We start from the raw sequence: 26,194 nt of genomic DNA, 5'->3' as shown, positions 1-26,194 counted from the left end.
AATGACTTAAAGAATCTTCAAAACACTGTTTAGTTTTTTTTTTTATAAAACAGTTATTGTCTCAGCTGAAATGTCAATAACGATTTTCTATATTGATTTGTCCATCAACTATGTTCATAAGAGATGACAATTGAAAATAAACTTGCTTTAAATATATGCCAAGTTCCAAAAATCCGTTTTACAATCAAGAAAATGATTTTCCAGCTCTCGAGTCTTTTACAAATAAGAAGCTTGTCTTTACCAATGCTTGTCTTTTGATCCTGAGTTGCTTGGTAACCAGATCTCTTACTTGTTTACACAGGAAATCAGATCGACGAGAGAAGGCTCAACCGGAACTGAAGATCGAGGGAACTGAAGCCTCCGGTGCCTTTCGGGGATCGGAGAACGACGAAGGAATCGCAAAAGGGGAAGGTAAGTTTTTAAAGGGAAAACGGGAACTGAGGTTTTCTAAGGGAATCGGGAACAGAAGCTAGCAGGAGGAATTCCAGACGGGAGGGAAGCGGAACCAAAAGAAAGGGACTGAATCAGACGGTGCTCAGATGCACGAAGCGAAGCAACACTGTGAGCGAGGGCAGGGTATTTATAGTCTTTGCTTGGGCGTTCCTTCACCTGCTCACGTGTATTCAGGAAGCCGTTCAAAACGTGAGAGTGAAAAGGCTCTTGTATTCAGTTCTACACGTGCATAAAACTTGAACAGTAACAATCATTGCTAGCTGCAAGAAAATGTACCAACAAACATTGTTAGCTACAAATGAATCACTAGCAGTACTTGCCACACAATAAACAGTACTTGTCACACAATACGAGAACATGCATAATTAAAGGGATTAACTAGCAATGGCATAAGAACCCATGACACCCTCACGGGTAAGTAGCACGCTTTACAAGTACTCTGATTGATTGATTGATAAAAGTATCAGTTGCTGTCGCCTTCAGATATGGCCGCAGTACTTCCTGCACTATTGTAACCTCCGCTGCGCTGTCGAGCAGCGTTAATGTCCATGTCAGGTTACGAAGCTATGTTCTCACTAGCCGTGGCATACCTTACGGTTAACGCAGCAACTTTCTTTTTCTGAAAATGAAGGCGTTAACGTGGCAAGTCGTCCTGCTTGCCTTTACCATCAGAGGGGCGGGGCCGCTCACGTCCTTCTGGGGCACCCCGACCCCTGCCGTGTTCTCCGCCACCGGCTTGTGTGCCCGATGTTTCCTCTGAAGAACGACGAGAATGTTGCTCAGGTACCTGAAATCTATCAGGAGACCTAATTCTTGCGTGGTCGCACAAATCATAAGTGCGCTCAGTAGACACTGGTATCGGCGACGCCGGACGCGACCCCAGTTTCTATTGCTGCTTCCTCTGTTTTTTATTGTTCCAATTCTGTTTTGGAACATTTGGACGGTCGTCTTTAGTAGACTTTGCCATCTGAGTCTGCGGTTGAGTTTCCGTTTTAGCAAAAGGCTTAACACCCAAACTATTGCGACCAATGGTCTTATAAGCCTCCGCAATAATTCTCGGTAACCGTCGGGGTTTGACGACGTCTGGGACAAGGCGCAAAGCAATTCAACACCTGAAAGTTAACCGCATCTCCCTTTACATTACAAAAGATGAGATCAGCAACTACATCAAACAATCCAAAGAGCCTCATTCTCAACTCGACAGCCGCCTCCGGACTGTGCTCATCCTGAACACGCTTGATCACAGAGGGCAAGACAGTCATAGACGGCATGCCGAAACACTTTGCATATACTGCTGCAAATACTTTACCCCAATTCTCACAATCTGTTACCTCTGGCAATAAGTCTTTCTGCAAGCTAATTGTGAGAATCCTGTGTTTTTCCACAGGAGTGGTATTAGGAAACACTGCTTCCAGTTGGTCAAATTTCTCAGCAAGCCAATAAGGCATTTCGTACTTAGTTTGGGGGTGCTTGCCCATTACCGAATTAACCGAATTAACCATGACGGGACTAATTGGCATCCCGGCCGGTCCAACTTGTTGCGCTGCAAGAAACATAATGAACTAAAGCCCTATGTACCCCAACAAAAGAGGTATAAAGTTGACACAAGTCGTCAATCGGGGCATTGAGATAACGTGGATATGGTGTGAACCCGGCTAAGACTGGCAAAGGGCCCCAGGAATTGAAAAGGGACCTAACCGAACCGGAGTTATGGAGTGGGGGAGGGTGCCATTAAACCAAACACAATGCTGCCATGCCGAAATTGGAATCTCTTGTGTCCTATATGGAGTATAGTTCATAGGAATCGCAGTGTGAGTGTATGTTTGGAACATATCCTCATCCGCATTTATTGCAGGAAACGTGACCTAAGAGTAGAAAAGCTCAAAGGGGAACGCCAAATCAGCACTCACCACAAAGATAACAGACATACCATCGTCTGGTACTCCAAACTGCGTCAGATGACGCCGGAGCGCTGCCTGACTATGCTGAGATATATCAATATCACACATAAGGATATAGAGAAGAAAAACTATTTATATAAATTGCAGCACAAAAAGGGTAGTTATTCAAAACGTGAACTTTTTTATAAATCTTAAGCTTGAATTAACCTATAACCCATTCGTATAGGTAGGTTAATCCGTCACGCCTGTTAACCGGAAACAGTGATGAGGGTATTGTGGACAGATACAAGCACTAATCAAGACGTTGGGCGCCATGTTGCGGGGATTTTGCTCATGCACAGAACTATGCGCAGGAAACCAGGACCTCAGTGTATTGTATGTATGTATGTATTTGCATACTTATATAGCGCTATGCTGTCACCCGGAGGGTATCCTGGCGCTTTGACACAAGCCGAACCACCGATGCAGAGCTCAGACTGCTCTTGGGAACAGATGGGTTTTGAGCCCTTTTTTAAAAGCTGGAAATTCAACCAGACTCCATAGCAAGAGCGGGAGAGAATTCCAAAGTCTGGCGGCCGCAAAGCTAAACGACCGCCCACCCATCCTTATCCTCTGAACTCTGGGGACCGTCACCAAACAGGCAGAGGAGGAGCGTAGGCTCCGAGAGGTGGAATACCAAGAGAATAAGTTCTGCAGCAAAACTGGGCCCTGTCCATGTAAAGCTCTAAAAACCAGGCAGGATGCTTTAAAAAGGATACGCTGATGTACAGGCAGCCAGTGTAAATCCTGAAGTGCCGTGGTGGAAGAGGCAGCGCGCGGTCGAGAAAGTGCCAGCTTAGCTGCCATATCTTGGACCCGCTGCAGTTTGCCCACCAGCGTACTAGGCGCCTCCAGGAGCAGTGCGTTGCAGTAATCCAGTCTGCTTAGGATCAGGCCCCGCACTACCTCTGGCCTAGCCTGCGCTGGGAGCAGTGGTAGTACTTTCTGCAACATCCGAAGCAGCATCATGAAGGTGGCTACGGTTTTGTTGACGAAGAGGTCCAGTTGTAGGTTGGGGCCAATCATGACCCCCAGATTTCGAGCAGACTCTGCTGCAGTCACCGCCCCGGAGAAGGAAGGGGGCCAGAAATCATCCGGTAGTGCACGCGGGACACGGTCATTGGAGCAGTACAGCACCTCCGTCTTAGATCCATTAAACTGGAGGGAGTTGGAGCGCAGCCAGTTCGATGTGGCAGTCATACAGCGGTGGAATGTCTCTAAAGAGACAGCGTCTTTGCCCTTCAAAGAAAAGACCAATTGGGTATCGTTGGCGTAATTAAACACCGAGATGCCGAAAGATTTTATCAATAGGATCAGAGGGCGGAGGTACAGATTGAATAATATGGGGCTGATGGCCGAGGCCTGCGGTACCCCCTGCCCAACTTTCCGCACATCCGACTTAAAAGGCGGCAAAGCCACCACCTGCTGTCTGTTGTTAAGGTATGAGACTAACCAGTCCCTGGCCAGCCCCATAACCCCGATCTCCTCCAGTCTCTCAATGAGGGTGGAGTGGCTGACCGTGTCGAACGCGGCCGACATGTCGAGCAACACTAAAAAGGCTGCCCGACCTGTGTCGACCCGCGAACGAAGATTGTCCAACACGGCCACCAACGCAGATTCCGTCCCATGCGCTGGCCGGAACCCAAACTGGGCCACATCCAACCTGGTGTTATCCTCTAGGAAACTGGATAGAGAGCGGGTAACCAACTTCTCCAAGATCTTAACCGGAAAAGGAAGCAGGGAGATGGGCCTGTAATTTGACAGACAGTTGGGGTCGAGTGTAGGTTTTTTCAGGAGGGGGGAGACTACCGCCAGCTTCCAACTCTCCGGAACAGTCGCAGTAACAAGCGACTGGTGGCAGATAGAGTACACAGGGTAGAAAAGTTCTTGCTGGAATAGTTTCCAGAATTTATGCGGAAGAGGATCCAGTGGAGAGCCAGATGATACAGTCTGTGCCAATTTACAGAACTCCTCAAAAGGTGGAAAAGAGAAACAGCTCTATTGAGGTCGATTGGAGAGTTCACCCGACGCTCCCAGACTAAGGGGAGAGCAGTTCTGCCGGGGACGACTGGGAGATTTCTCCAAAGCCTCCAGACTAGAGGAAAGGCAGCTCAGCTGGAGACAGTTGGATAATACTCCCGAGACTGCCGAGCTGAGAAGAGAATAGTTCAGCTGGGGCAAACTAAAGGGTTCCTCCGGAGCTCCCAAGCTGAGAGGCAAACAACTCTGCCGGGGTCGACTGGAAGACTCTTTCGGAGCTCCCACGCCGAGAGGGGGACAACTCTGCAGGGGTCGACTGGCAGATTCGTCCGGAGCTCCCGGGCTAAGAGAAGAGCGACACAGCTGGGGTCGACTGGAGGACTCTTCCGGAGCTCCCAAGCCGAGGGGCGAGTAGGTCGGCCGGGGTCGACTGGAAGGTTCTACCGGAGCTCCTGACTGAGAACCGCATGGGAGACCTCCTGGGGGAGCCTGACTAGATAAGCTGTCCAAGGAGACCGACAGAGGCGAGACCCCAAAAACCCACCTCAGTGCTCAGAACCCCTATCCAACTAGCATCAGTGTCTCATTCGTTCTCCGTACTGCAGCAAAGCTACCAATGATTAGACAACCCAGAACAAGTGACTTTGGGACCTCTCAGGAATAGTGGGAATCAAGAACACTCTTTCATTTTCATTCTCATAAATGTCCACAATGTGAGTAATCAGAGACAAGGTATAGTTTAAAATGTTTATTTCAACTACGTGCTCTAAGATGCAGTATATTTGCTAACGCAAGTAAAAATATGCAAAAAATCTATACAATCAGCATTGTTACAATTCCATAAAATACAAAGGGAGAAATCATATTATAATGATAGTGGAACCAGGTCTATAGCGCCGTGTGTACTACCCTCCCCTTGCTAGGTATTATAATAAAAGAGGATCTCTAGGTTAAAACAGGGACCGCATACCTCCAAAGTCAGGTGAAGTGAATCACATCCCAGCTCAGCACAGTTCTTTGTTGATTGAAAGTTTTTTTCCAAGTGCCAGTCTCATGCATGCAATGCTATATTAAAAGCACCCGAGTTTCAGAAATGAGCAGCTGTGTTCGTGTTGTGTCTAGAGCGTGGGCCGATCAACCTGCATCAACAGCATACATTGTTATTTTAACCTTGAACACTTTGTGCAGACTTGAGGTCACAGTGTGAGTCTAGAGATGTGAAAAACAGATCATTCTCATGTGAAGGAAAAGCAAGCAGTTTGTCTTTATAAAAACAGAGACATGTAGTGTCATGTGCAAAAGCAGCAAAATGCTGTTGAGAAGCTAACTCACTTATGCTAATATAGCAATGTGTGCAGGCAGAACCGTATCCTCACTACACTTTTACAGGTAGCATGAACATGAACTCTTGGATGTTTTTCTTTGTAACTCTTCATCGCCAAATAAAACCCACCAGTGTTTCTTTTCTTTTATACCACATTGAGCTAGTCTCCCAGTGGATTTCCTGTTATATCACTTTGTTTTTTCTATGTGTACCGAAGTGAACAATCACTGGGAACAGACACTTTTAATATTCTACAAATCTTTGGTTTTCTTCATTTCTTCTAGTCGAGTCTTCATTCATCTGGTATTTGAATAACCCACATAATTATATACTTGTTCCTGTAATTCCTTCATCTCACAATACCTGCACTGTTCTGCTCCTGTCTATGTCCTCAGATGAGTCAATATTATTGTTAATGTTCTTAAGTTCTTTTTGAATTCACTGCATCTCTAGGATTATTTCTAAGTGAGTTAAATGAAGGTGTGTGTTCGCTGAGTCTATGTAGGATTAGAAATTGATTAACGCTTGTCACACTTTTAGTACACTTGTAAGGTTTACCCCAGGTGTGTTTGCAATTAACAAAATCACTTCTGACATTCATTGCAATGCTCTTTTTTACTCTGTGTATGTTAGTTGATGTATTCGTGGGTTAAGTAACTGACAGAAGATATTCACACATTCACTGCACCTGAAAGGATTTTTCTCTGTGAGCATTAACGGATGAATCCTTAATGCGAAAGATTTCCTAAAGGTACTTCTACACTCACTACAGTTGTATGGTATTTACAGAGTGTGTGTAAGCGGATGTCTACATAGGCTTGATAATTAACTACATTTCTTCACACATTCACTGCGCTTGAATGGCTTTTCTTCTGCGTGTGTTCGCTGATGCTTGCTTAGGATTTAAAAGTTTTTTTCCCCTTTGTGAGCTCGCTGATGATTTCTTAATGTTGAAGAGTAAGTAAAAGTACTTCCACATTCACTGCAATGGTAAGGTTTTTCCCCAGTGTGTATTCGCTGATGTCTCCGGAGGCTTGTTAACTGACTGAAGCTCTTTACACATTCACTGCACTGGTATGGTTTTTCCCCTGTGTGTATTCTCTGATGTGTGTGGAGGTGTGTCATTTGACTGAAGCTCTTCACACATTCACTGCACTGGTATGGTTTTGCCCCTGTGTGTATTTTCTGATGTGTGCGGAGATATGTAATGTGACTGAAGCTCTTCACACATTCACTGCAATGGTATGGTTTTTCCCCTGTGTGTGTTCTCTGATGTGTTTGGAGTTCTTGTAACCGACGGAAGCTCTTCACACATTCACTGCAATGGTATGGTTTTTCCCCTGTGTGTATTTTCTGATGTGTGTGTAGCTGTGAAATCTGATTGAAGCTCTTCGTACATTCACTGCATTGGTATGGTTTTTCCCCTGTGTGTATTCGCTGATGTGTGTGGAGGTTTGATATCTGACTAAAGCTCTGCACACATTCATTGCAATGGTATGGTTTTTCCCCTGTGTGTATTCGCTGATGTCTTTGGAGATGTGATAACTGACTGAAGCTCTGCACACATTCCTTGCAATGGTAGGATTTTTCCCCTGTGTGGATTCTCTGATGTGTGTGGAGGTTTGATATCTGACTAAAGCTCTGCACACATTCATTGCAATGGTATGGTTTTTCCCCTGTGTGTATTCGCTGATGTCTTTGGAGATGTGATAACTGACTGAAGCGCTTTACACATTTATTGCAATGGTATGGTTTTTCCCCTGTGTGTGTTCGCTGATGTCTTCGGTGGTTTGTTAACTGACTGAAGCTCTTTACACATTTATTGCAATGGTATGGTTTTTCCCCTGTGTGTGTTCGCTGATGTCTTCGGAGGTCTGTTAACTGACTGAAGCTCTTCACACATTCAGTGCAATGGTATGGTTTTCCCATGTTTGTATTCGCTGATGCTCTTTTATGGTTTCTAATTGGCTAAAGTTCTTGACATATTCAGTGCAATTGCACGATTTTTCTCCTGACCATGTTTCCTGAAGGGTCAGCATAGTTAATAAACCACTTGATTTATTTTGGACGCTTGCTTTCCGATTTAACAATAATATACAAGAGTCACTAAATACCTGCCACATTCATAATATCAGTAAGACTTCCTTGTGGGTGATTGCATCTTTAGATTGGATAATGGCTTTGCATGCTTGAGGGTAAAACTTAATATTCCTTCCGGTAGGTGCAAATTGGGACAATACTCTGTACTTCAGAGAGCAGAACTCTGCTTTCCTTTAGCCTTAGTTGTTAGGCTCCACTTCATTGTGCTTTTCCCTGGTGCCTGTGGTTTGGCTAGAAAGAGTTAACAACACACCTAGAGCACTGAATGCTGGTCTGTTGCCAGTTTAGATAGCGAAGCACTGCTCTAGCCATATCATGATGGTGAAGCGACTCGTAATGTGTACAGCTACTCCAAAGAGTGTCCCGGGGCAAAGCACAGGTCAGAAAGAATGTAAATCCGGTTGTTTCAAACATGGACAAAAAGCCAAGTTTTCAACCTTTTTTAAACATTATCATGTTGCTAACAGCTCAAAACGGAAGAGGGAGTTTGTTCCAAGCTATGGATCCCAAATAGACATGAGACCTTCCTCCAACTCTCATACCGGCCTCATGATCAAAGCTGGTGTTGGACGCTTGTTTATACAGCAGGTGGTTTGTCAGTTTTGGTACCTTAATTTTGTTGAGGTAATTTCTTTGTCTTGGGGTGTCGAGGTGCAGATCTCAGACTCGGACACTCACTGAATTGCCTTTGACTGCGTTTTCCTGGATCTGTCCTCTGCCTCTGATTGCACTGATGTTTTTGGAGCTCGTTATTTTTGATAATTTTTGCAGGTTTGATGTGTTATCTTCATTATTCATAATCAATCCGTGCATTTAAGGCTTATTCTCTGTTGGATGTAAAGAAATGCAATATTACTAAATGCAAATGTAATAGAATGTGAATACACAATGTTTAACCAGCTGTGGAAGACTTCTCTTCTCTACCATATTTGAAATTTAGTAAGGAACATTTTACCATACATGGATATTTCATTAAAACTGCGGTTGAACATGTCACATCTTATTTACTTCTGAAAAGGCAGTGATTTACCAATGTTCAGAGTAAATTACTAACGAAAGGGCAGCTACAGAGCACTCATGTGCTACAGGTACAGTTTTAGGTAGATACACATGGACAAGATTTCAATTAACCAGAACAGATTGTGGAAAAAGAGAGGAATCAGGAAGCGCTGCCGTTAATTCAGTTTCAGGAAGTATCTACCAAAGGTAGCTCTTCAGGAAGTGTATACCAAAGGTAGCTCTGCAGAAAGTGTATAACAAAGGTAACTCTTTAGGAAGTATATATGACAGAGGTAACTCCAGACACCTTTTTCCACAATGCTTTCCTGTTCACACTGGATTAGCTCAAATGCCAACTCCTGCCTTTACCTTGCAGCTCATTAATAATCCACATTTAATAATAATAATATAATAATCCACATTTGTAAAGCGCACACTCACCCGTAAGGGTCTCTAGGCGCTGGGGGCCGTCGGGAAGATTAAGCAGGCTATTGCTCAGAGTCACATGGTGCTGGGCTAATCTGCCGCTGGCCCCGGGGATCGAACCGTGATCCCCAGATTCCAGCGTCAGTCACCCTGGCCGCGGCGCCACACCTCTTCCATTAAGAGTCTTTCTATGAGTGCGACGGCCCTCATGATCGCCGTACTCAGGGTTGTGGTCCAAATGCCACCATCCTGGCAGACTGATTGGCGTATTATAATTGTGATGGTGGGACGGCCCCCCCCGCCAGGATCAAGGATCCCGCTGTGGAGGCAGTCTGCAAACACCCTGAATATGTTGGCAATGCCAATGCCGACATCGCTGAGCATATTACGGTCTGCATATCCGCTGCCCTTTTCCTGGCGGGACCCCACCATGAAAAGGATAAAGGACATGCAGGTAAGGGGGCCCTCACAGGGCCCCGGCCGATTCAGCTCCTGAGGTTGCATGCGGGGGACACATGTTGTGCCACTCAATGGAATTGCACTCTTGTTCCTGCACAGTGTGGCATGCATGACATGGTGCAGGAACGTGCTGCAGGCACTCTTAAGGTGGTGGTATGCTGTTTAGGCTCTCTAATAAGCCTAATACAGCCGCCACAAGACCACTGCTGCATTGGATTTCCCCCCCTGGATTTAGGTCATAATCCGGCGGCGGGCTCTCAATGGGCTTGGCAGTCTGCTTGGTACCTCCGCTGTGGTAGTCTCATTGGAAGACCGCCACACTCGTAATAAGCCCCTAAGTCACCTTCAACACATTTTACAGACCCCCTGGCTCAAGCATTTCTGGATCCTTCTAACCTGGAAGACTGGAGCATTATCCTGAGTTGAGGTGGATTTTCTATCAGCGTAATATATATCCATCTCCCTTGAACTATTGACTGATTCTGCCCTGAAAGACAACTTAAAAAGTGAGTCTTTAGTTCTTCCTAAAGTAGGTAAAGTTAAGATCCTGTTGTATTTCAATCAGCAGCTCCTTCCAGAGCTTTCTGTGAAACAGAATGAGGGGTTAATTCTAATGGCCCGTCTTTATATTGCGCACACAGATATGGCAAACAAACATTAATTCATGAGATTTATTATTCAACGATATCAGTCATTTAATCCTTATATAGAATCCATCACAACCAATAATTTATCTGAAATATCAAGCATCCAACAGATGTGTGCATATTAATAATTGCTTTCCATGTTCCTGTTTTCCATAATATTTGACTTATTGTGGTCTGTCTGAAGGCCAGGATGCTACTTTGAAACTCAACAGGGCTTTGGTAGAGCGAAAGGGGATGTCGATTGTTCACAGGTGAAGTCACATTCCTCCATTCCCATATTTCTTTTTTCCAGGTTTACCTCATTCCATGTCCTTCAGCTCCCCTACTCCCCTCGGTCTGTGTACTCACTCTTCAGGGTTCATTGTTAGCTGTGGCAGGGGGGCACGCTTGAAGCATGCACACAGCAGATGGAGATAATGGCCTGATAGTGAAGAGGCCGTGGTTGTCAGTACACTGATCACAAGCTTCATTTAAGAAGCTCACCTGGGAGGTACTAACTGAGGAGGTGCACAGGAAGGGGCCTATTAGCTATAAACAGAGAGAGTGCACAGGTGGGTGCTAGTGAGGTATAAACAGATGAGGTACACATATAGGTGCTTATGAGGTATAAACAGATGAGGTGCACATATAGGTACCTATGAGGTACAAACAGAGCAGGTGCACAGGTAGGTGCTAATGAGGTATAAACAGAGGAAGTGAACAGGTAGGTGCTTCAGTGCCTCTGGGACTATATCTGCTTCTAGACCCTCTTCCTATAACGCTGGCTCCTGCTCCTTTTACAACACTTGCTGCAGACAAGGGGCCTGATTTAGAGTTTATCAGACAGGTTATTGCTTCAAACATGACAGATCATGATCGCTTTATTACAATTGCCACAGAATATAATGCATTTTAATAGGGTAGACAGGACACCTGCCTCATTTATGACAGAATAAACCATCCACCTGAATATAAATCGGGCCCTTGGCGGACATTGTGTCCAGTGTCTTCTCAGTGTTGGAAAGAATCCATTGCATCAACGGCACAGTATTATCTCACCACTGCTGTGACTCGCAGTCATAAGGCCATTATGAAGGGACTAAGATGTGTGCCAGAATGCCTGTGAATAGTTAAGCATGAGCGTTTAGGAGGGAGATGGGTCTGTATGATGAGCAGGACTAGGGGGTTTTCCAGGGCCTGTGAATAACCATCTTTACTGTCTCTATCTTGGTGTCAGTGGGCTTGTCTGTGTCCCCAGATGAGTTGTTTTGTAGCTTATCTTATTTATGCTCAAAGAGTTGGAGCTTTTAGGACTAAGCAGCTCTTTCAACAATGTTTGAAAACAAAACTAGTCAGATGATCGCCACAAGGTGTACATGTTTTGCATGTGTAGAATCACACACTAGTAAATGCAGCGCACGCATGCTTCACCTCGTCAGTTTGTGAATGAACCCTAACTTGTGAGTAAGTGAAAATTCACAGACGCCAATCTGACTCTTTCTGACACTTAGAGTTTCACTTCAACAAAATGCTGCAGTAACTCTCCATCCAGGGTAGGAAGAGAAATGGATCACCCTCTAAAAGTGGTGGCGAGTAGTGCTATACGGTACATTGCACCATTTATGCGAGAAAAACTGGGGAAATGGTACAAGGCACTGGGAAAATGGCATGTGATGACAATGTGGCATGACCTTCCCACTACACGTGCTTTTACACTTTTTTTGGGCTGTCTGTGTCCAGTTTATCAAGGCTCAGGGTCTAGTTTCAAGTCAAGAGATAGTGCAGGATTAGACTAATTATAATGTCATACATTCCAACAAATGCCTTTACCACGTATGCCTTTACCACGTAACACCTTTACCACGCAAGTCTTTACCATGCATATGCCTTGACCACGCATAATGATTTACAACAATGGCCCTGCCATAAACCACCTCAAAATGACTTTATCCAAAGGACGATCAGCCGTACTCTCACTCCGTGTGCCACAAAGACGACAAATCATTGTCCAAGTGCTCACTACTGTTTTATTCATTCTATAATGCAGCAAAACCCAACACATGATGCCTACGCGTTTCGGCTCACGCCTTCAACCGAGCAACCCAGTGTACCACAACCACAGTGTTATTAAAACAAACACCACATGAACACTACACATTTACGGTCTCCACCTAATCACCTATTACACGTTTAGTGATATACTGCTCCAATTCCCCTTCTAATTCCTCATTTCGCCCACATTGTCACACAGAAATGTTGGCAGTTTTCAGTGTTAAAGTAAAAAGATTCTCTATATTTCCAGATTTCATATTTATGGTGGGGCAGATATCTGCTTTTACCAGCCCCATTTGAACTAAAGAGATTATACGTAATGAGGCTTACACGCTGGCTGACCTCCAGACTGTCCTGGGGCTTGTCTTTATGGCTGCTCCACCTTCAATTCTCTGTGGTTCGCAAGTAACGTTCCCCAACGAACAGGGCTCTTAACACCTTAATATCTCGGTGGGATGGTGTACTTGCTTGCAGCACATACAGGAGATCACCATATCTAATTAAGTTGGCCAAACTTTATGACAAGGCCTAGAACACAAGCAAAGGTAATGCGCTGGGCAGCTTCCCGTACTTAGCTGTGTTCACATTCAGTCCTGTTAGGCACTGCTATGCTCCCCGATGGAACTTCCCGCCACTGACGAGCTGATAATCATTCCCAACTCTAAAGCAGATGTATTTCACGAATAGAACAATATCCAACGAGTCTTCACTCTTTCATACAGCATCCCTCTCGCAAATAACATTTGTTCTCCAGCAAGGCTAGGTTACAGCAGTAGCCAGTGTGTCAGGGGCTCTAGTCCAAGAAATAAATTCCCTCTTTGACCCATGTTAAACTGTGAAATACAGCAATAATTAGGAGTTCAGTGGGCCCTGGTGCCACTGCACCTGCTGCGCAAATGGAAGCTACGCCTCTAGGTTGAAAATAGGAATGGAGGAAAAACAATCCGTGTTTGGGATAAATGTGATTACATAGAAAATTGCGGGTGTGCTAATGTCATTTAATATGTTTTTTTAAATTGTAAGGCAGGCTTGGGGAATACCTAATTAAAAGAGGCTTTCTATCTTCTACGGCAGAAAAGGGTGTACCTACAAAGAAATACACATACAAAGGTCTGCACAGGTCCACAAACACACGCACAAAATATGAACACAAAGATAAGTACCACTATACCGAATTCTGTGGAATTGATGAAAAACTCTGTGAATTCTGCTCCGCAACGCCATTCTGTCTCACCACAATTAAGTTCAAGTTCAAGTTCAGGAATTTATATAGCGCGCTACTCACCCAGAGGGTCTCAAGGCGCTGGGGGTGGGGGAGGGGGGGGGGAATAATTATTTATCGAATAGCCAGGTTTTAAGTTCTTTCCTGAAGGAGATGTGGTTCTGTGTAAGGCGGAGTTGAGTGGGGAGTGAGTTCCAGGTCTTGGCCGCCAAGTAGGAGAAGGATCTACCTCCCATCGTGGATCTTTGGATACGCGGAACTGCGGCGAGGCCTTGATTGGAGGATCTAAGTTGGCGGGTGGGTGTGTAGAAGGACAGTCGAGTGTTGAGGCATTCGGGTCCTGATTTGTAGAGGGCCTTGTGTGCGTGGGTGAGGAGACGGAATGTTAATCTCTTGTTGACGGGAAGCCAGTGGAGGTCTTTCAGGTGGCCGGTAATGTGATCTTGGCGAGGGATGTCCAAAATGAGTCTTGCTGATGCGTTTTGGATGCGTTGGAGTTTTTTCTGTAATTTGGCTGTGATTCCGGCGTAGAGGGTGTTTCCATAGTCCAGTCGGCTGGTGACCAGTGCGTGGGTGACCGTCTTTCTTGTTTCGGTGGGGATCCAATGGAAGATTTTTTTGAGCATACGAAGTACGTTGAAGCAGGAGGATGAGACGGCGTTGACTTGTCTGGTCATCGAGAGTGAGGAGTCTAGGATGAAGCCAAGGTTACGTGCATGGTCTGTTGGAATGGGTGCTGAGCCCAGGTCCGCAGGCCACCATGAGTCGTCCCAGGCAGAGGGGGATGAACCTAGGATGAGCACTTCTGTTTTGTCTGAGTTAAGTTTTAGGCAGCTGTTTTTCATCCATACGGCTACTTCTTTCATGCCTTCGTGAAGGTTCCTTTTGGCGGTGTTGGGGTCTTTGGTGAGGGAAAGGATCAGCTGGGTGTCGTCAGCATAGGAGATGATGTTAAGGTTGTGTTGACGTGCGATGGAAGCGAGTGGGCTCATGTAAACGTTGAAGAGGGTGGGGCTGAGTGATGATCCTTGTGGTACACCGCAGATGACTTTGGTGGCTTCTGATTTGAACGGGGGAAGTCGGACTCTCTCAGTTCTTCCAGCTAGGAACGAGATGATCCAGTCCAAGGCTTTTTCTTTTATGCCGATGTTGCTAAGGCGTTGAATGAGGGTGCTATGACAGACAGTGTCGAAGGCGGCGGAGAGGTCGAGTAGGATGAGGGCCACTGTTTCTCCGTTGTCTAGTAGTGTTCGGATGTCGTCTGTTGCTGCGATGAGGGCTGTTTCGGTGCTGTGTTTGGCTCGAAAGCCTGATTGTGAGGGATCGAGGGAGTTGTTGGATTCAAGGAAGGCGGCGAGCTGGCTATTGACGGCTTTTTCAATGACTTTGGCCGGGAATGGGAGGAGGGATATGGGGCGGTAGTTTTTAAGTTCAGAGGGGTCCGCAGTGGGTTTCTTCAGGAGGGCACTGACTTCGGCATGTTTCCAGCTTTCTGGGAAGGTAGCAGAGTTGAGGGAGCAGTTGATGACATCACGGAGGTGGGGTGCGATGATGGAGTCAGCTTTGTTGAAGATGTGGTGGGGACATGGGTCTGTTGGCGAGCCAGAATGGATGGAGTTCATTAGGCGGATGGTGTCTTCGGTGGTGATTGGGTTCCAGGCGTTGAGGTTGTTCGAGGGTGGTTTGTGTTCTGAGGGGGGTGGAGAGGATTGTTCGTTGGAGTTGTTTTCGAAACTGTTATGTATGTCTGCAATTTTGTTGTAGAAGAAGGAGGATAGCGAATCGCAGAGGTCTTGGGAGGGAGTGATGTCGTTTGAGGCTGCGGTCGGGTTGGTGAATTCTTTGACGATGTTGAATAGTTCCTTGCTGTTATGGGCGTTGTTGTCGAGTCGGTTCTTGAATGCTGATTTCTTAGTGGATCGAATCAGCTGGTGGTGTTTGCGGTTGGTTGCCTTGAGGGTGGTCATGTTGTCGGTGGTTGGGTTTTTTCTCCAAAAATATTGGGGTACCCTTTTTTCTAGAGAGCAGCACCAGTGATGCATTCACCCCAAAGGTGTTTTTTCCCCTGGGCCCCTCCCCCAAACGAAAACACATTGACCTGAAGCCTAAGTGTATTCTGAGTCATAAAAAGTTTATTAGATGAAAAAATATTGTACGGGCACTTTTTTGCACAAAAAGTCACTTTTTGGCACTTTTTTGAGAGAAATAAAATAGTTCGCTGATTTTTTTTAAATCGACCGAATTTAAAAAAAATGCTCTTGTTGGATGGCTTTGGACATAAGGCCGCATAAACAAAAGGAATTTTTCAAATATCTGTTTTTCTCACTTTTTTATTGCTGTTTGAAATTTCTGACTTGACTTTTTGCATCATTGGTGATGCATGTGTTTAACATTGAGCTTGCGAAAAATGAAAAAAAATAGACTTTGGGGATTGTTTACTAGGGCAAGTGATACATCAAATTAAGACTCATATTAAACTGAACCTCAAGCTGAAAAAAAAAACAAAATAGCATTTACGATCACTTTTTTATAAGCGACTTTAACAATTGTTTTTTTAGCTATATTAAAAAACAAGGTAACGCCGTAAATTTTAGAAAAGAGATTTTTTCAAAGTAAAACATAGGTGTGACCTGCCTTCACATTAGGCTTCATAAACAAAAGAAAAAACATCTCTATGTGTTATATTCACTTTTTAATAACACATTTTCGTTTTAGGCACAAGCAAAAAGCAGCATTGGTGATGCATGTGTTTTTCAATGGTTTTTTTTAAAGTCTACCAAAATACGGTTTACCAATACATTTTCATTATTTTCTCTTTGGTATCTCATTATGCACATGTTAATAAACAGGTTCATGCATTATTAGCATAAAAACACACTGAATTATTAACAATAATCTTTGAGATTTGGGTGACCAGATGGCCGGAAATCGAAAATCGCCTCGAATGGATTCAACTTCCATTTCGTGCACTTTCTATGTGGGCCACATGCATAAGAATTGGTACAATAATGCATACGAATCTTAGCTAGAATCTGCAATTGAAATTAAGTCTTTAACGTATATGCTTCAAGAATTAAAGGGCACATTCTGCTATGTATTATATGCTCAGAATCGGGTACGATATCAGGTTTTTCCCTTGGCTGGAAGCTTGAAAAAAACTTCAGATAATACCAACGGTACATAGATCACATGAAAACATCAGATCTGAGCTTTCTAACAAGTATATTTAGGTCCTGGGCACTCACAAAGTTACTGTGATATCCATTCTGAGCTATTTGGAAATTTAGCAAATCTTGTCAAAAAAATATTTTTTGACGATTTTTGCTAATTTTCAGTATCAACCCTAATGACTGTTTTCAGGTCCCTGTAGCCACCAGGACCCCCTTATATAGCTCAGGTGATATAGCAAGAGTGTCTAGGGCTCATTTCCAGCCTCCAGGTACATGTTTGACTCCTATTTCTGACATTTCGAGGTGTTTGGTGTCAAACTCATTTTTTCCATTATAGGCCATAGAGCCCAGAGTCACATCACATTTCTAGTTCTGGAGCCAAGGACCCCATAGTGTACCTCAGATGACATTGCAGGAGTGTCTATGACCCATTTCTAGACTCCAGGGGTAACTTTTTGAAGTTTTTGGGTTTAAGGGGGCAAAGTCACTTCTTCCACCCAGCCCAAGGTGCTCAAAATCGGGTACGATATTAGGTTTTTCCCTTGGCTGGAAGCTGGAAAAAAAACTTCAAATAATACCAGAGTTAGACAGATCAAATGAAAGCATCAGATCTGACCTTTCTAAAAAGTGTATTTATATCTCGAACACTCAAACGGTGTCTCTGATATCCAGTCTGAGCTATTTGACAAATTAGCAAATCTTGTCAAAAAAAGTTTTTGGGACGATTTTTGCTAATTTTCGGTATCGACTCTCATGACAGTTTGTGGGTCCTTGTGGACATCAGGAACCCAAATTATACCTCAGGTGATATATCAGCAATGTATGAGACCCAATTCAAGCATCCATCCACCTGTTGTAGTGATATTTGTCACATTTTAGCTGTTCAGGGTACAGAGTCACTTCTTCTACAGAAGGCTATGGTGCTTCATGTGCTCCAAGAGGTCAAAAAAATATATAACACAAAATCATTTAAAAAGTGTACAGGTGCAACTGCAGTGTTTGGAATGCTATAAATGTGCAATTGTAGTGTCCTGTGCACCTCCAAAATGAATTTCAAACACTTTTGAAGTCCCCTGAAGCAAAAAATGACTAAGTCCAAAAACATCAATGGTGCATCAAAGTGTTCAAAAATGGATTGAAATGAAAACAAATGAGTGTTAAAGTGGCCTTCGAGCATTATAAACACACAATGAATGAAACAGAATGAATAGCTTTACAAATAAACATGAAAATTAGCATTTTAAATTTCAGGGGTACAAGGTCACTTTTGTGTCCGAGGTCATGGAACTCCGAGTGGGGTAAAATTTCAGCTTGCCTCCCTTATGATGTTTAAAAATGTTAATACTTCAAAATCATTTAAAAACTATATAGGTGTGATTGCAATGTCCTGAATAGTTCCCAAATGTATTTTCAGCACTTTTGAATCATCCCTCATCACAATTTTCATCAATTTCCCAATCATCACCAGCGCTTCAAAGTGACATAAAACGGTCAAAAATGGTGGAAAATGAAAAAAACAGCAAGGAACACGTGCCTAATAACATGCTAAACATAATGTATATCTCCATAAATTTTTAAATCAATTTAACCTTTTCATGCATCACTAGTGATGCACACTAAACCTGATATGCAGCACTGGTGATGCATGTGCATCACTAGTGATGCAAATGCATCACTGGTGAGACAAGAGTCAAGCTGGTAGCCTGACCTTTGACCAAGCCGGAAAAAAAAGGTGCTCAATCATAATATTTTGACGCCCTCTTTCATATGCACCCCCCTTTTTTCAGAAAAAAATATTGGGGTACCCTTTTTTCTAGAGAGCAGCACCAGTGATGCATTCACCCCAAAGGTGTTTTTTCCCCTGGGCCCCGCCCCCAAACGAAAACATATTGACCTGAAGCCTAAGTGTATTCTGAGTCATACAAAGTTTATTAGATGAAAAAATATTGTACGGGCACTTTTTTGCACAAAAAGTCACTTTTTGGCACTTTTTTGAGAGAAATAAAATAGTTCGCAGATTTTTTTTAAATCGACCGAATTTTAAAAAAAATGCTCTTGTTGGATGGCTTTGGACATAAGGCCGCATAAACAAAAGGAATTTTTCAAATATCTGTTTTTCTCACTTTTTTATTGCTGTTTGAAATTTCTGACTTGACTTTTTGCATCATTGGTGATGCATGTGTTTAACATTGAGCTTGGGAAAAATGAAAAAAAATAGACTTTGGGGATTGTTTACTAGGGCAAGGGATACATCAAATAAAGACTCATATTAAACTGAACCTCAAGCTGAAAAAAAAAACAAAATAGCATTTACGATCACTTTTTTATAAGCGACTTTAACAATTGTTTTTTTAGCTATATTAAAAAACAAGGTAACGCCGTAAATTTTAGAAAAGAGATTTTTTCAAAGTAAAACATAGGTGTGACCTGCCTTCAAATTAGGCTTCATAAACAAAAGAAAAAACATCTCTATGTGTTATATTCACTTTTTAATAACACATTTTCGTTTTAGGCACAAGCAAAAAGCAGCATTGGTGATGCATGTGTTTTTCAATGGGGTTTTTTAAAGTCTACCAAAATACGGTTTACCAATACATTTTCATTATTTTCTCTTTGGTATCTCATTATGCACATGTTAATAAACAGGTTCATGCATTATTAGCTAAATAGCATAAAAACACACTGAATTATTAACAATAATCTTTGAGATTTGGGTGACCAGATGGCCGGAAATCGAAAATCGCCTCGTATGGATTCAACTTCCATTTCGTGCACTTTCTATGTGGGCCACATGCATAAGAATTGGTACAAGAATGCATACGAATCTTAGCTAGAATCTGCAATTGAAATTAAGTCTTTAACTTATATGCTTCAAGAATTAAAGGGCACATTCTGCTATGTATTATATACTCAGAATCGGGTACGATATCAGGTTTTTCCCTTGGCTGGAAGCTTGAAAAAAACTTCAGATAATACCAAAGGTACATAGATCACATGAAAACATCAGATCTGAGCTTTCTAACAAGTATATTTAGGTCCTGGGCACTCACAAAGTTACTGTGATATCCATTCTGAGCTATTTGGAAAATTAGCAAATCTTGTCAAAAAAATATTTTTTGACGATTTTTGCTAATTTTCAGTATCAACCCTAATGACTGTTTTCAGGTCCCTGTAGCCACCAGGACCCCCTTATATAGCTCAGGTGATATAGCAAGAGTGTCTAGGGCTCATTTCCAGCCTCCAGGTACATGTTTGACTCCTATTTCTGACATTTCGAGGTGTTTGGTGTCAAACTCATTTTTTCCATTATAGGCCAAAGAGCCCAGAGTCACATCACATTTCTAGTTCTGGAGCCAAGGACCCCATAGTGTACCTCAGATGACATTGCAGGAGTGTCTATGACCCATTTCTAGACTCCAGGGGTAACTTTTTGAAGTTTTTGGGTTTAAGGGGGCAAAGTCACTTCTTCCACCCAGCCCAAGGTGCTCAAAATCGGGTACGATATTAGGTTTTTCCCTTGGCTGGAAGCTGGAAAAAAAACTTCAAATAATACCAGAGTTAGACAGATCAAATGAAAGCATCAGATCTGACCTTTCTAAAAAGTGCATTTATATCTCGAACACTCAAACGGTGTCTCTGATATCCAGTCTGAGCTATTTCACAAATTAGCAAATCTTGTCAAAAAAAGTTTTTTTGACGATTTGTGCTAATTTTCGGTATCGACTCTCATGACAGTTTGTGGGTCCTTGTGGACATCAGGAACCCAAATTATACCTCAGGTGATATATCAGCAATGTATGAGACCCAATTCAAGCATCCATCCACCTGTTGTAGTGATATTTGTCACATTTTAGCTGTTCAGGGTACAGAGTCACTTCTTCTACAGAAGGCTATGGGTCTTCATGTGCTCCAAGAGGTCAAAAAAATATATAACACAAAATCATTTAAAAAGTGTACAGGTGCAACTGCAGTGTTTGGAATGCTATACATGTGCAATTGTAGTGTCCTGTGCACCTCCAAAATGAATTTCTATCACCTTTGAAGTGTACCTGAAGCAAAAAATGTCTTTGTCTCAAGATGCATCAAAGTGTGAAAAAATGCAAAAAAATTGATTAAAACAAAAATAATTGTGGCTTACTTGCATTATAAACACACAATGAATGAAACAGAGTCAAAAAATAAAAATAAAGTTGAAAATTTGCATTTTCAGTTTCAGGGGGACATGGTCACTTCTGTGTCCGAGGTCGTGGAACTCTGAGCTGGGTAAAAGTTTAGCTTGAGTGCCCTCCCCATGGAGGTCAAAAATGTTAATACATCAAAATCATTTAAAAACTATATAGGTGTAATTGCAGTGTCCTGAATACTGTATAACTGTATTTGCAGTGTTCTGTGCCCCTCCAAAAGGAATTTATAACACTTTTGAAGTCTGTTGAAGCAAAAAATGACTAAGTCCAAAAACATCATAAAGTGTTAAAAAACGGTCAAAATTGGGTTAAAATGAAAAAAAAACAAAGTGCTACAGTGGCCCGATAGCATGCTGAACATATATTGAATGATATAGAATGACTAGTTTTACAAAAACATTAAAAATTGTTATTTTAAATTTCAGGGGGACAAGGTCACGGAAGTCATGGAACTCCGAGCGTGGTAAAATTTCAGCTTTCCCCCTTATGGAGGTCAAATATTTTAGTGCATCAAAATCATTAATAAACTATATAGGTGTACTTGCAGTGTCATGAATGCTATATAACTGCATTTGCACTGTTCTGTGTACCTCCAAAATGAATTTCAAACACTTTTGAAGTCCCCTGAAGCAAAAAATGACTAAGTCCAAAAACATCAATGGTGCATCAAAGTGTTCAAAAATGGATTGAAATGAAAACAAATGAGTGTTAAAGTGGCCTTCGAGCATTATAAACACACAATGAATGAAACAGAATGAATAGCTTTACAAATAAACATGAAAATTAGCATTTTAAATTTCAGGGGTACAAGGTCACTTTTGTGTCCGAGGTCATGGAACTCCGAGTGGGGTAAAATTTCAGCTTGCCTCCCTTATGATGTTTAAAAATGTTAATACTTCAAAATCATTTAAAAACTATATAGGTGTGATTGCAATGTCCTGAATAGTTCCCAAATGTATTTTCAGCACTTTTGAATCATCCCTCATCACAATTTTCATCAATTTCCCAATCATCACCAGCGCTTCAAAGTGACATAAAACGGTCAAAAATGGTGGAAAATGAAAAAAACAGCAAGGAACACGTGCCTAATAACATGCTAAACATAATGTATATCTCCATAAATTTTTAAATCAATTTAACCTTTTCATGCATCACTAGTGATGCACACTAAACCTGATATGCAGCACTGGTGATGCATGTGCATCACTAGTGATGCAAATGCATCACTGGTGAGACAAGAGTCAAGCTGGTAGCCTGACATTTGACCAAGCCGGAAAAAAAAAGGTGCTCAATCATAATATTTTGACGCCCTCTTTCATATGCACCCCCTTTTTTTCAGAAAAAAATATTGGGGTACCCTTTTTTCTAGAGAGCAGCACCAGTGATGCATTCACCCCAAAGGTGTTTTTTCCCCTGGGCCCCTCCCCCAAACGAAAACACATTGACCTGAAGCCTAAGTGTATTCTGAGTCATAAAAAGTTTATTAGATGAAAAAATATTGTACGGGCACTTTTTTGCACAAAAAGTCACTTTTTGGCACTTTTTTGAGAGAAATAAAATAGTTCTCAGATTTTTTTTAAATCGACCGAATTAAAAAAAAATGCTCTTGTTGGATGGCTTTGGACATAAGGCCGCATAAACAAAAGGAATTTTTCAAATATCTGTTTTTCTCACTTTTTTATTGCTGTTTGAAATTTCTGACTTGACTTTTTGCATCATTGGTGATGCATGTGTTTAACATTGAGCTTGGGAAAAATGAAAAAAAATAGACTTTGGGGATTGTTTACTAGGGCAAGTGATACATCAAATTAAGACTCATATTAAACTGAACCTCAAGCTGAAAAAAAAAACAAAATAGCATTTACGATCACTTTTTTATAAGCGACTTTAACAATTGTTTTTTTAGCTATATTAAAAAACAAGGTAACGCCGTAAATTTTAGAAAAGAGATTTTTTCAAAGTAAAACATAGGTGTGACCTGCCTTCACATTAGGCTTCATAAACAAAAGAAAAAACATCTCTATGTGTTATATTCACTTTTTAATAACACATTTTCGTTTTAGGCACAAGCAAAAAGCAGCATTGGTGATGCATGTGTTTTTCAATGGGGTTTTTTAAAGTCTACCAAAATACGGTTTACCAATACATTTTCATTATTTTCTCTTTGGTATCTCATTATGCACATGTTAATAAACAGGTTCATGCATTATTAGCTAAATAGCATAAAAACACACTGAATTATTAACAATAATCTTTGAGATTTGGGTGACCAGATGGCCGGAAATCGAAAATCGCCTCGTATGGATTCAACTTCCATTTCGTGCACTTTCTATGTGGGCCACATGCATAAGAATTGGTACAATAATGCATACGAATCTTAGCTAGAATCTGCAATTGAAATTAAGTCTTTAACTTATATGCTTCAAGAATTAAAGGGCACATTCTGCTATGTATTATATACTCAGAATCGGGTACGATATCAGGTTTTTCCCTTGGCTGGAAGCTTGAAAAAAACTTCAGATAATACCAAAGGTACATAGATCACATGAAAACATCAGATCTGAGCTTTCTAACAAGTATATTTAGGTCCTGGGCACTCACAAAGTTACTGTGATATCCATTCTGAGCTATTTGGAAAATTAGCAAATCTTGTCAAAAAAATATTTTTTGACGATTTTTGCTAATTTTCAGTATCAACCCTAATGACTGTTTTCAGGTCCCTGTAGCCACCAGGACCCCCTTATATAGCTCAGGTGATATAGCAAGAGTGTCTAGGGCTCATTTCCAGCCTCCAGGTACATGTTTGACTCCTATTTCTGACATTTCGAGGTGTTTGGTGTCAAACTCATTTTTTCAATTATAGGCCATAGAGCCCAGAGTCACATCACATTTCTAGTTCTGGAGCCAAGGACCCCATAGTGTACCTCAGATGACATTGCAGGAGTGTCTATGACCCATTTCTAGACTCCAGGGGTAACTTTTTGAAGTTTTTGGGTTTAAGGGGGCAAAGTCACTTCTTCCACCCAGCCCAAGGTGCTCAAAATCGGGTACGATATTAGTTTTTTCCCTTGGTTGGAAGCTGGAAAAAAAACTTCAAATAATACCAGAGTTAGACAGATCAAATGAAAGCATCAGATCTGACCTTTCTAAAAAGTGCATTTATATCTCGAACACTCAAACGGTGTCTCTGATATCCAGTCTGAGCTATTTGACAAATTAGCAAATCTTGTCAAAAAAAGTTTTTTTGACGATTTTTGCTAATTTTCGGTATCGACTCTCATGACAGTTTGTGGGTCCTTGTGGACATCAGGAACCCAAATTATACCTCAGGTGATATATCAGCAATGTATGAGACCCAATTCAAGCATCCATCCACCTGTTGTAGTGATATTTGTCACATTTTAGCTGTTCAGGGTACAGAGTCACTTCTTCTACAGAAGGCTATGGTGCTTCATGTGCTCCAAGAGGTCAAAAAAATATATAACACAAAATCATTAAAAAAGTGTACAGGTGCAACTGCAGTGTTTGGAATGCTATAAATGTGCAATTGTAGTGTCCTGTGCACCTCCAAAATGAATTTCTATCACCTCTGAAGTGTACCTGAAGCAAAAAATGGCTTTGTCTCAAGATGCATCAAAGTGTGAAAAAATGCAAAAAAATTGATTAAAATAAAAATAATTGTGGCTTACTTGCATTATAAACACACAATGAATGAAACAGAGTCAAAAAATAAAAATAAAGTTGAAAATTTGCATTTTCAGTTTCAGGGGGACATGGTCACTTCTGTGTACGAGGTCGTGGAACTCTGAGCTGGGTAAAAGTTTAGCTTGAGTGCCCTCCCCATGGAGGTCAAAAATGTTAATACATCAAAATCATTTAAAAACTATATAGGTGTAATTGCAGTGTCCTGAATACTGTATAACTGTATTTGCAGTGTTCTGTGCCCCTCCAAAATGAATTTATAACACTTTTGAAGTCTGTTGAAGTAAAAAAATGACTACGTCCAAAAACATCATAAAGTGTTAAAAAACGGTCAAAATTGGGTTAAAATGAAAAAAAAACAAAGTGCTACAGTGGCCCAATAGCATGCTGAACATATAATGAATGATATAGAATGACTAGTTTTACAAAAACATTAAAAATTGTTATTTTAAATTTCAGGGGGACAAGGTCACGGAAGTCATGGAACTCCGAGCGGGGTAAAATTTCAGCTTTCCCCCTTATGGAGGTCAAATATTTTAGTGCATCAAAATCATTAATAAACTATATAGGTGTACTTGCAGTGTCATGAATGCTATATAACTGCATTTGCACTGTTCTGTGTACCTCCAAAATGAATTTCAAACACTTTTGAAGTCCCCTGAAGCAAAAAATGACTAAGTCCAAAAACATCAATGGTGCATCAAAGTGTTCAAAAATGGATTGAAATGAAAACAAATGAGTGTTAAAGTGGCCTTAGAGCATTATAAACACACAATGAATGAAACAGAATAAATAGCTTTACAAATAAACATGAAAATTAGCATTTTAAATTTCAGGGGTACAAGGTCACTTTTGTGTCCGAGGTCATGGAACTCCGAGTGGGGTAAAATTTCAGCTTGCCTCCCTTATGATGTTTAAAAATTTTAATACTTCAAAATCATTTAAAAACTATATAGGTGTGATTGCAATGTCCTGAATAGTTCCCAAATGTATTTTCAGCACTTTTGAATCATCCCTCATCACAATTTTCATCAATTTCCCAATCATCACCAGCGCTTCAAAGTGACATAAAACGGTCAAAAATGGTGGAAAATGAAAAAAACAGCAAGGAACACGTGCCTAATAACATGCTAAACATAATGTATATCTCCATAAATTTTTAAATCAATTTAACCTTTTCATGCATCACTAGTGATGTACACTAAACCTGATATGCAGCACTGGTGATGCATGTGCATCACTAGTGATGCAAATGCATCACTGGTGAGACAAGAGTCAAGCTGGTAGCCTGACCTTTGACCAAGCCGGAAAAAAAAAGGTGCTCAATCATAATATTTTGACGCCCTCTTTCATATGCACCCCCCTTTTTTCAGAAAAAAATATTGGGGTACCCTTTTTTCTAGAGAGCAGCACCAGTGAAGCATTCACCCCAAAGGTGTTTTTTCCCCTGGGCCCCTCCCCCAAACGAAAACACATTGACCTGAAGCCTAAGTGTATTCTGAGTCATAAAAAGTTTATTAGATGAAAAAATATTGTACGGGCACTTGTTTGCACAAA

At 41.7% G+C, this 26,194-nt stretch overlaps 1 protein-coding gene across 1 annotated transcript; it reads right to left on the bottom strand.

Moving 5' to 3' along the window:
- Positions 1-5,587: 5,587 nt before the first annotated feature.
- Positions 5,588-7,871, bottom strand: LOC144807703 (uncharacterized). Its single transcript, XM_078673348.1, has one exon. It carries the CDS (start codon positions 7,624-7,626, stop codon positions 6,601-6,603), a length of 1,026 nt encoding a protein of 341 aa, XP_078529474.1. The 5' UTR covers positions 7,627-7,871; the 3' UTR covers positions 5,588-6,600.
- Positions 7,872-26,194: the final 18,323 nt, after the last annotated feature.

The sequence above is a fragment of the Lissotriton helveticus genome, chromosome 1_2 (genome assembly GCF_964261635.1).
Source record: "Lissotriton helveticus chromosome 1_2, aLisHel1.1, whole genome shotgun sequence".
NCBI lineage: Eukaryota > Metazoa > Chordata > Amphibia > Caudata > Salamandridae > Lissotriton > Lissotriton helveticus.
Note: the sequence above shows the minus strand (reverse complement) of the source record. Positions and strands in the feature narration are given on the sequence as shown.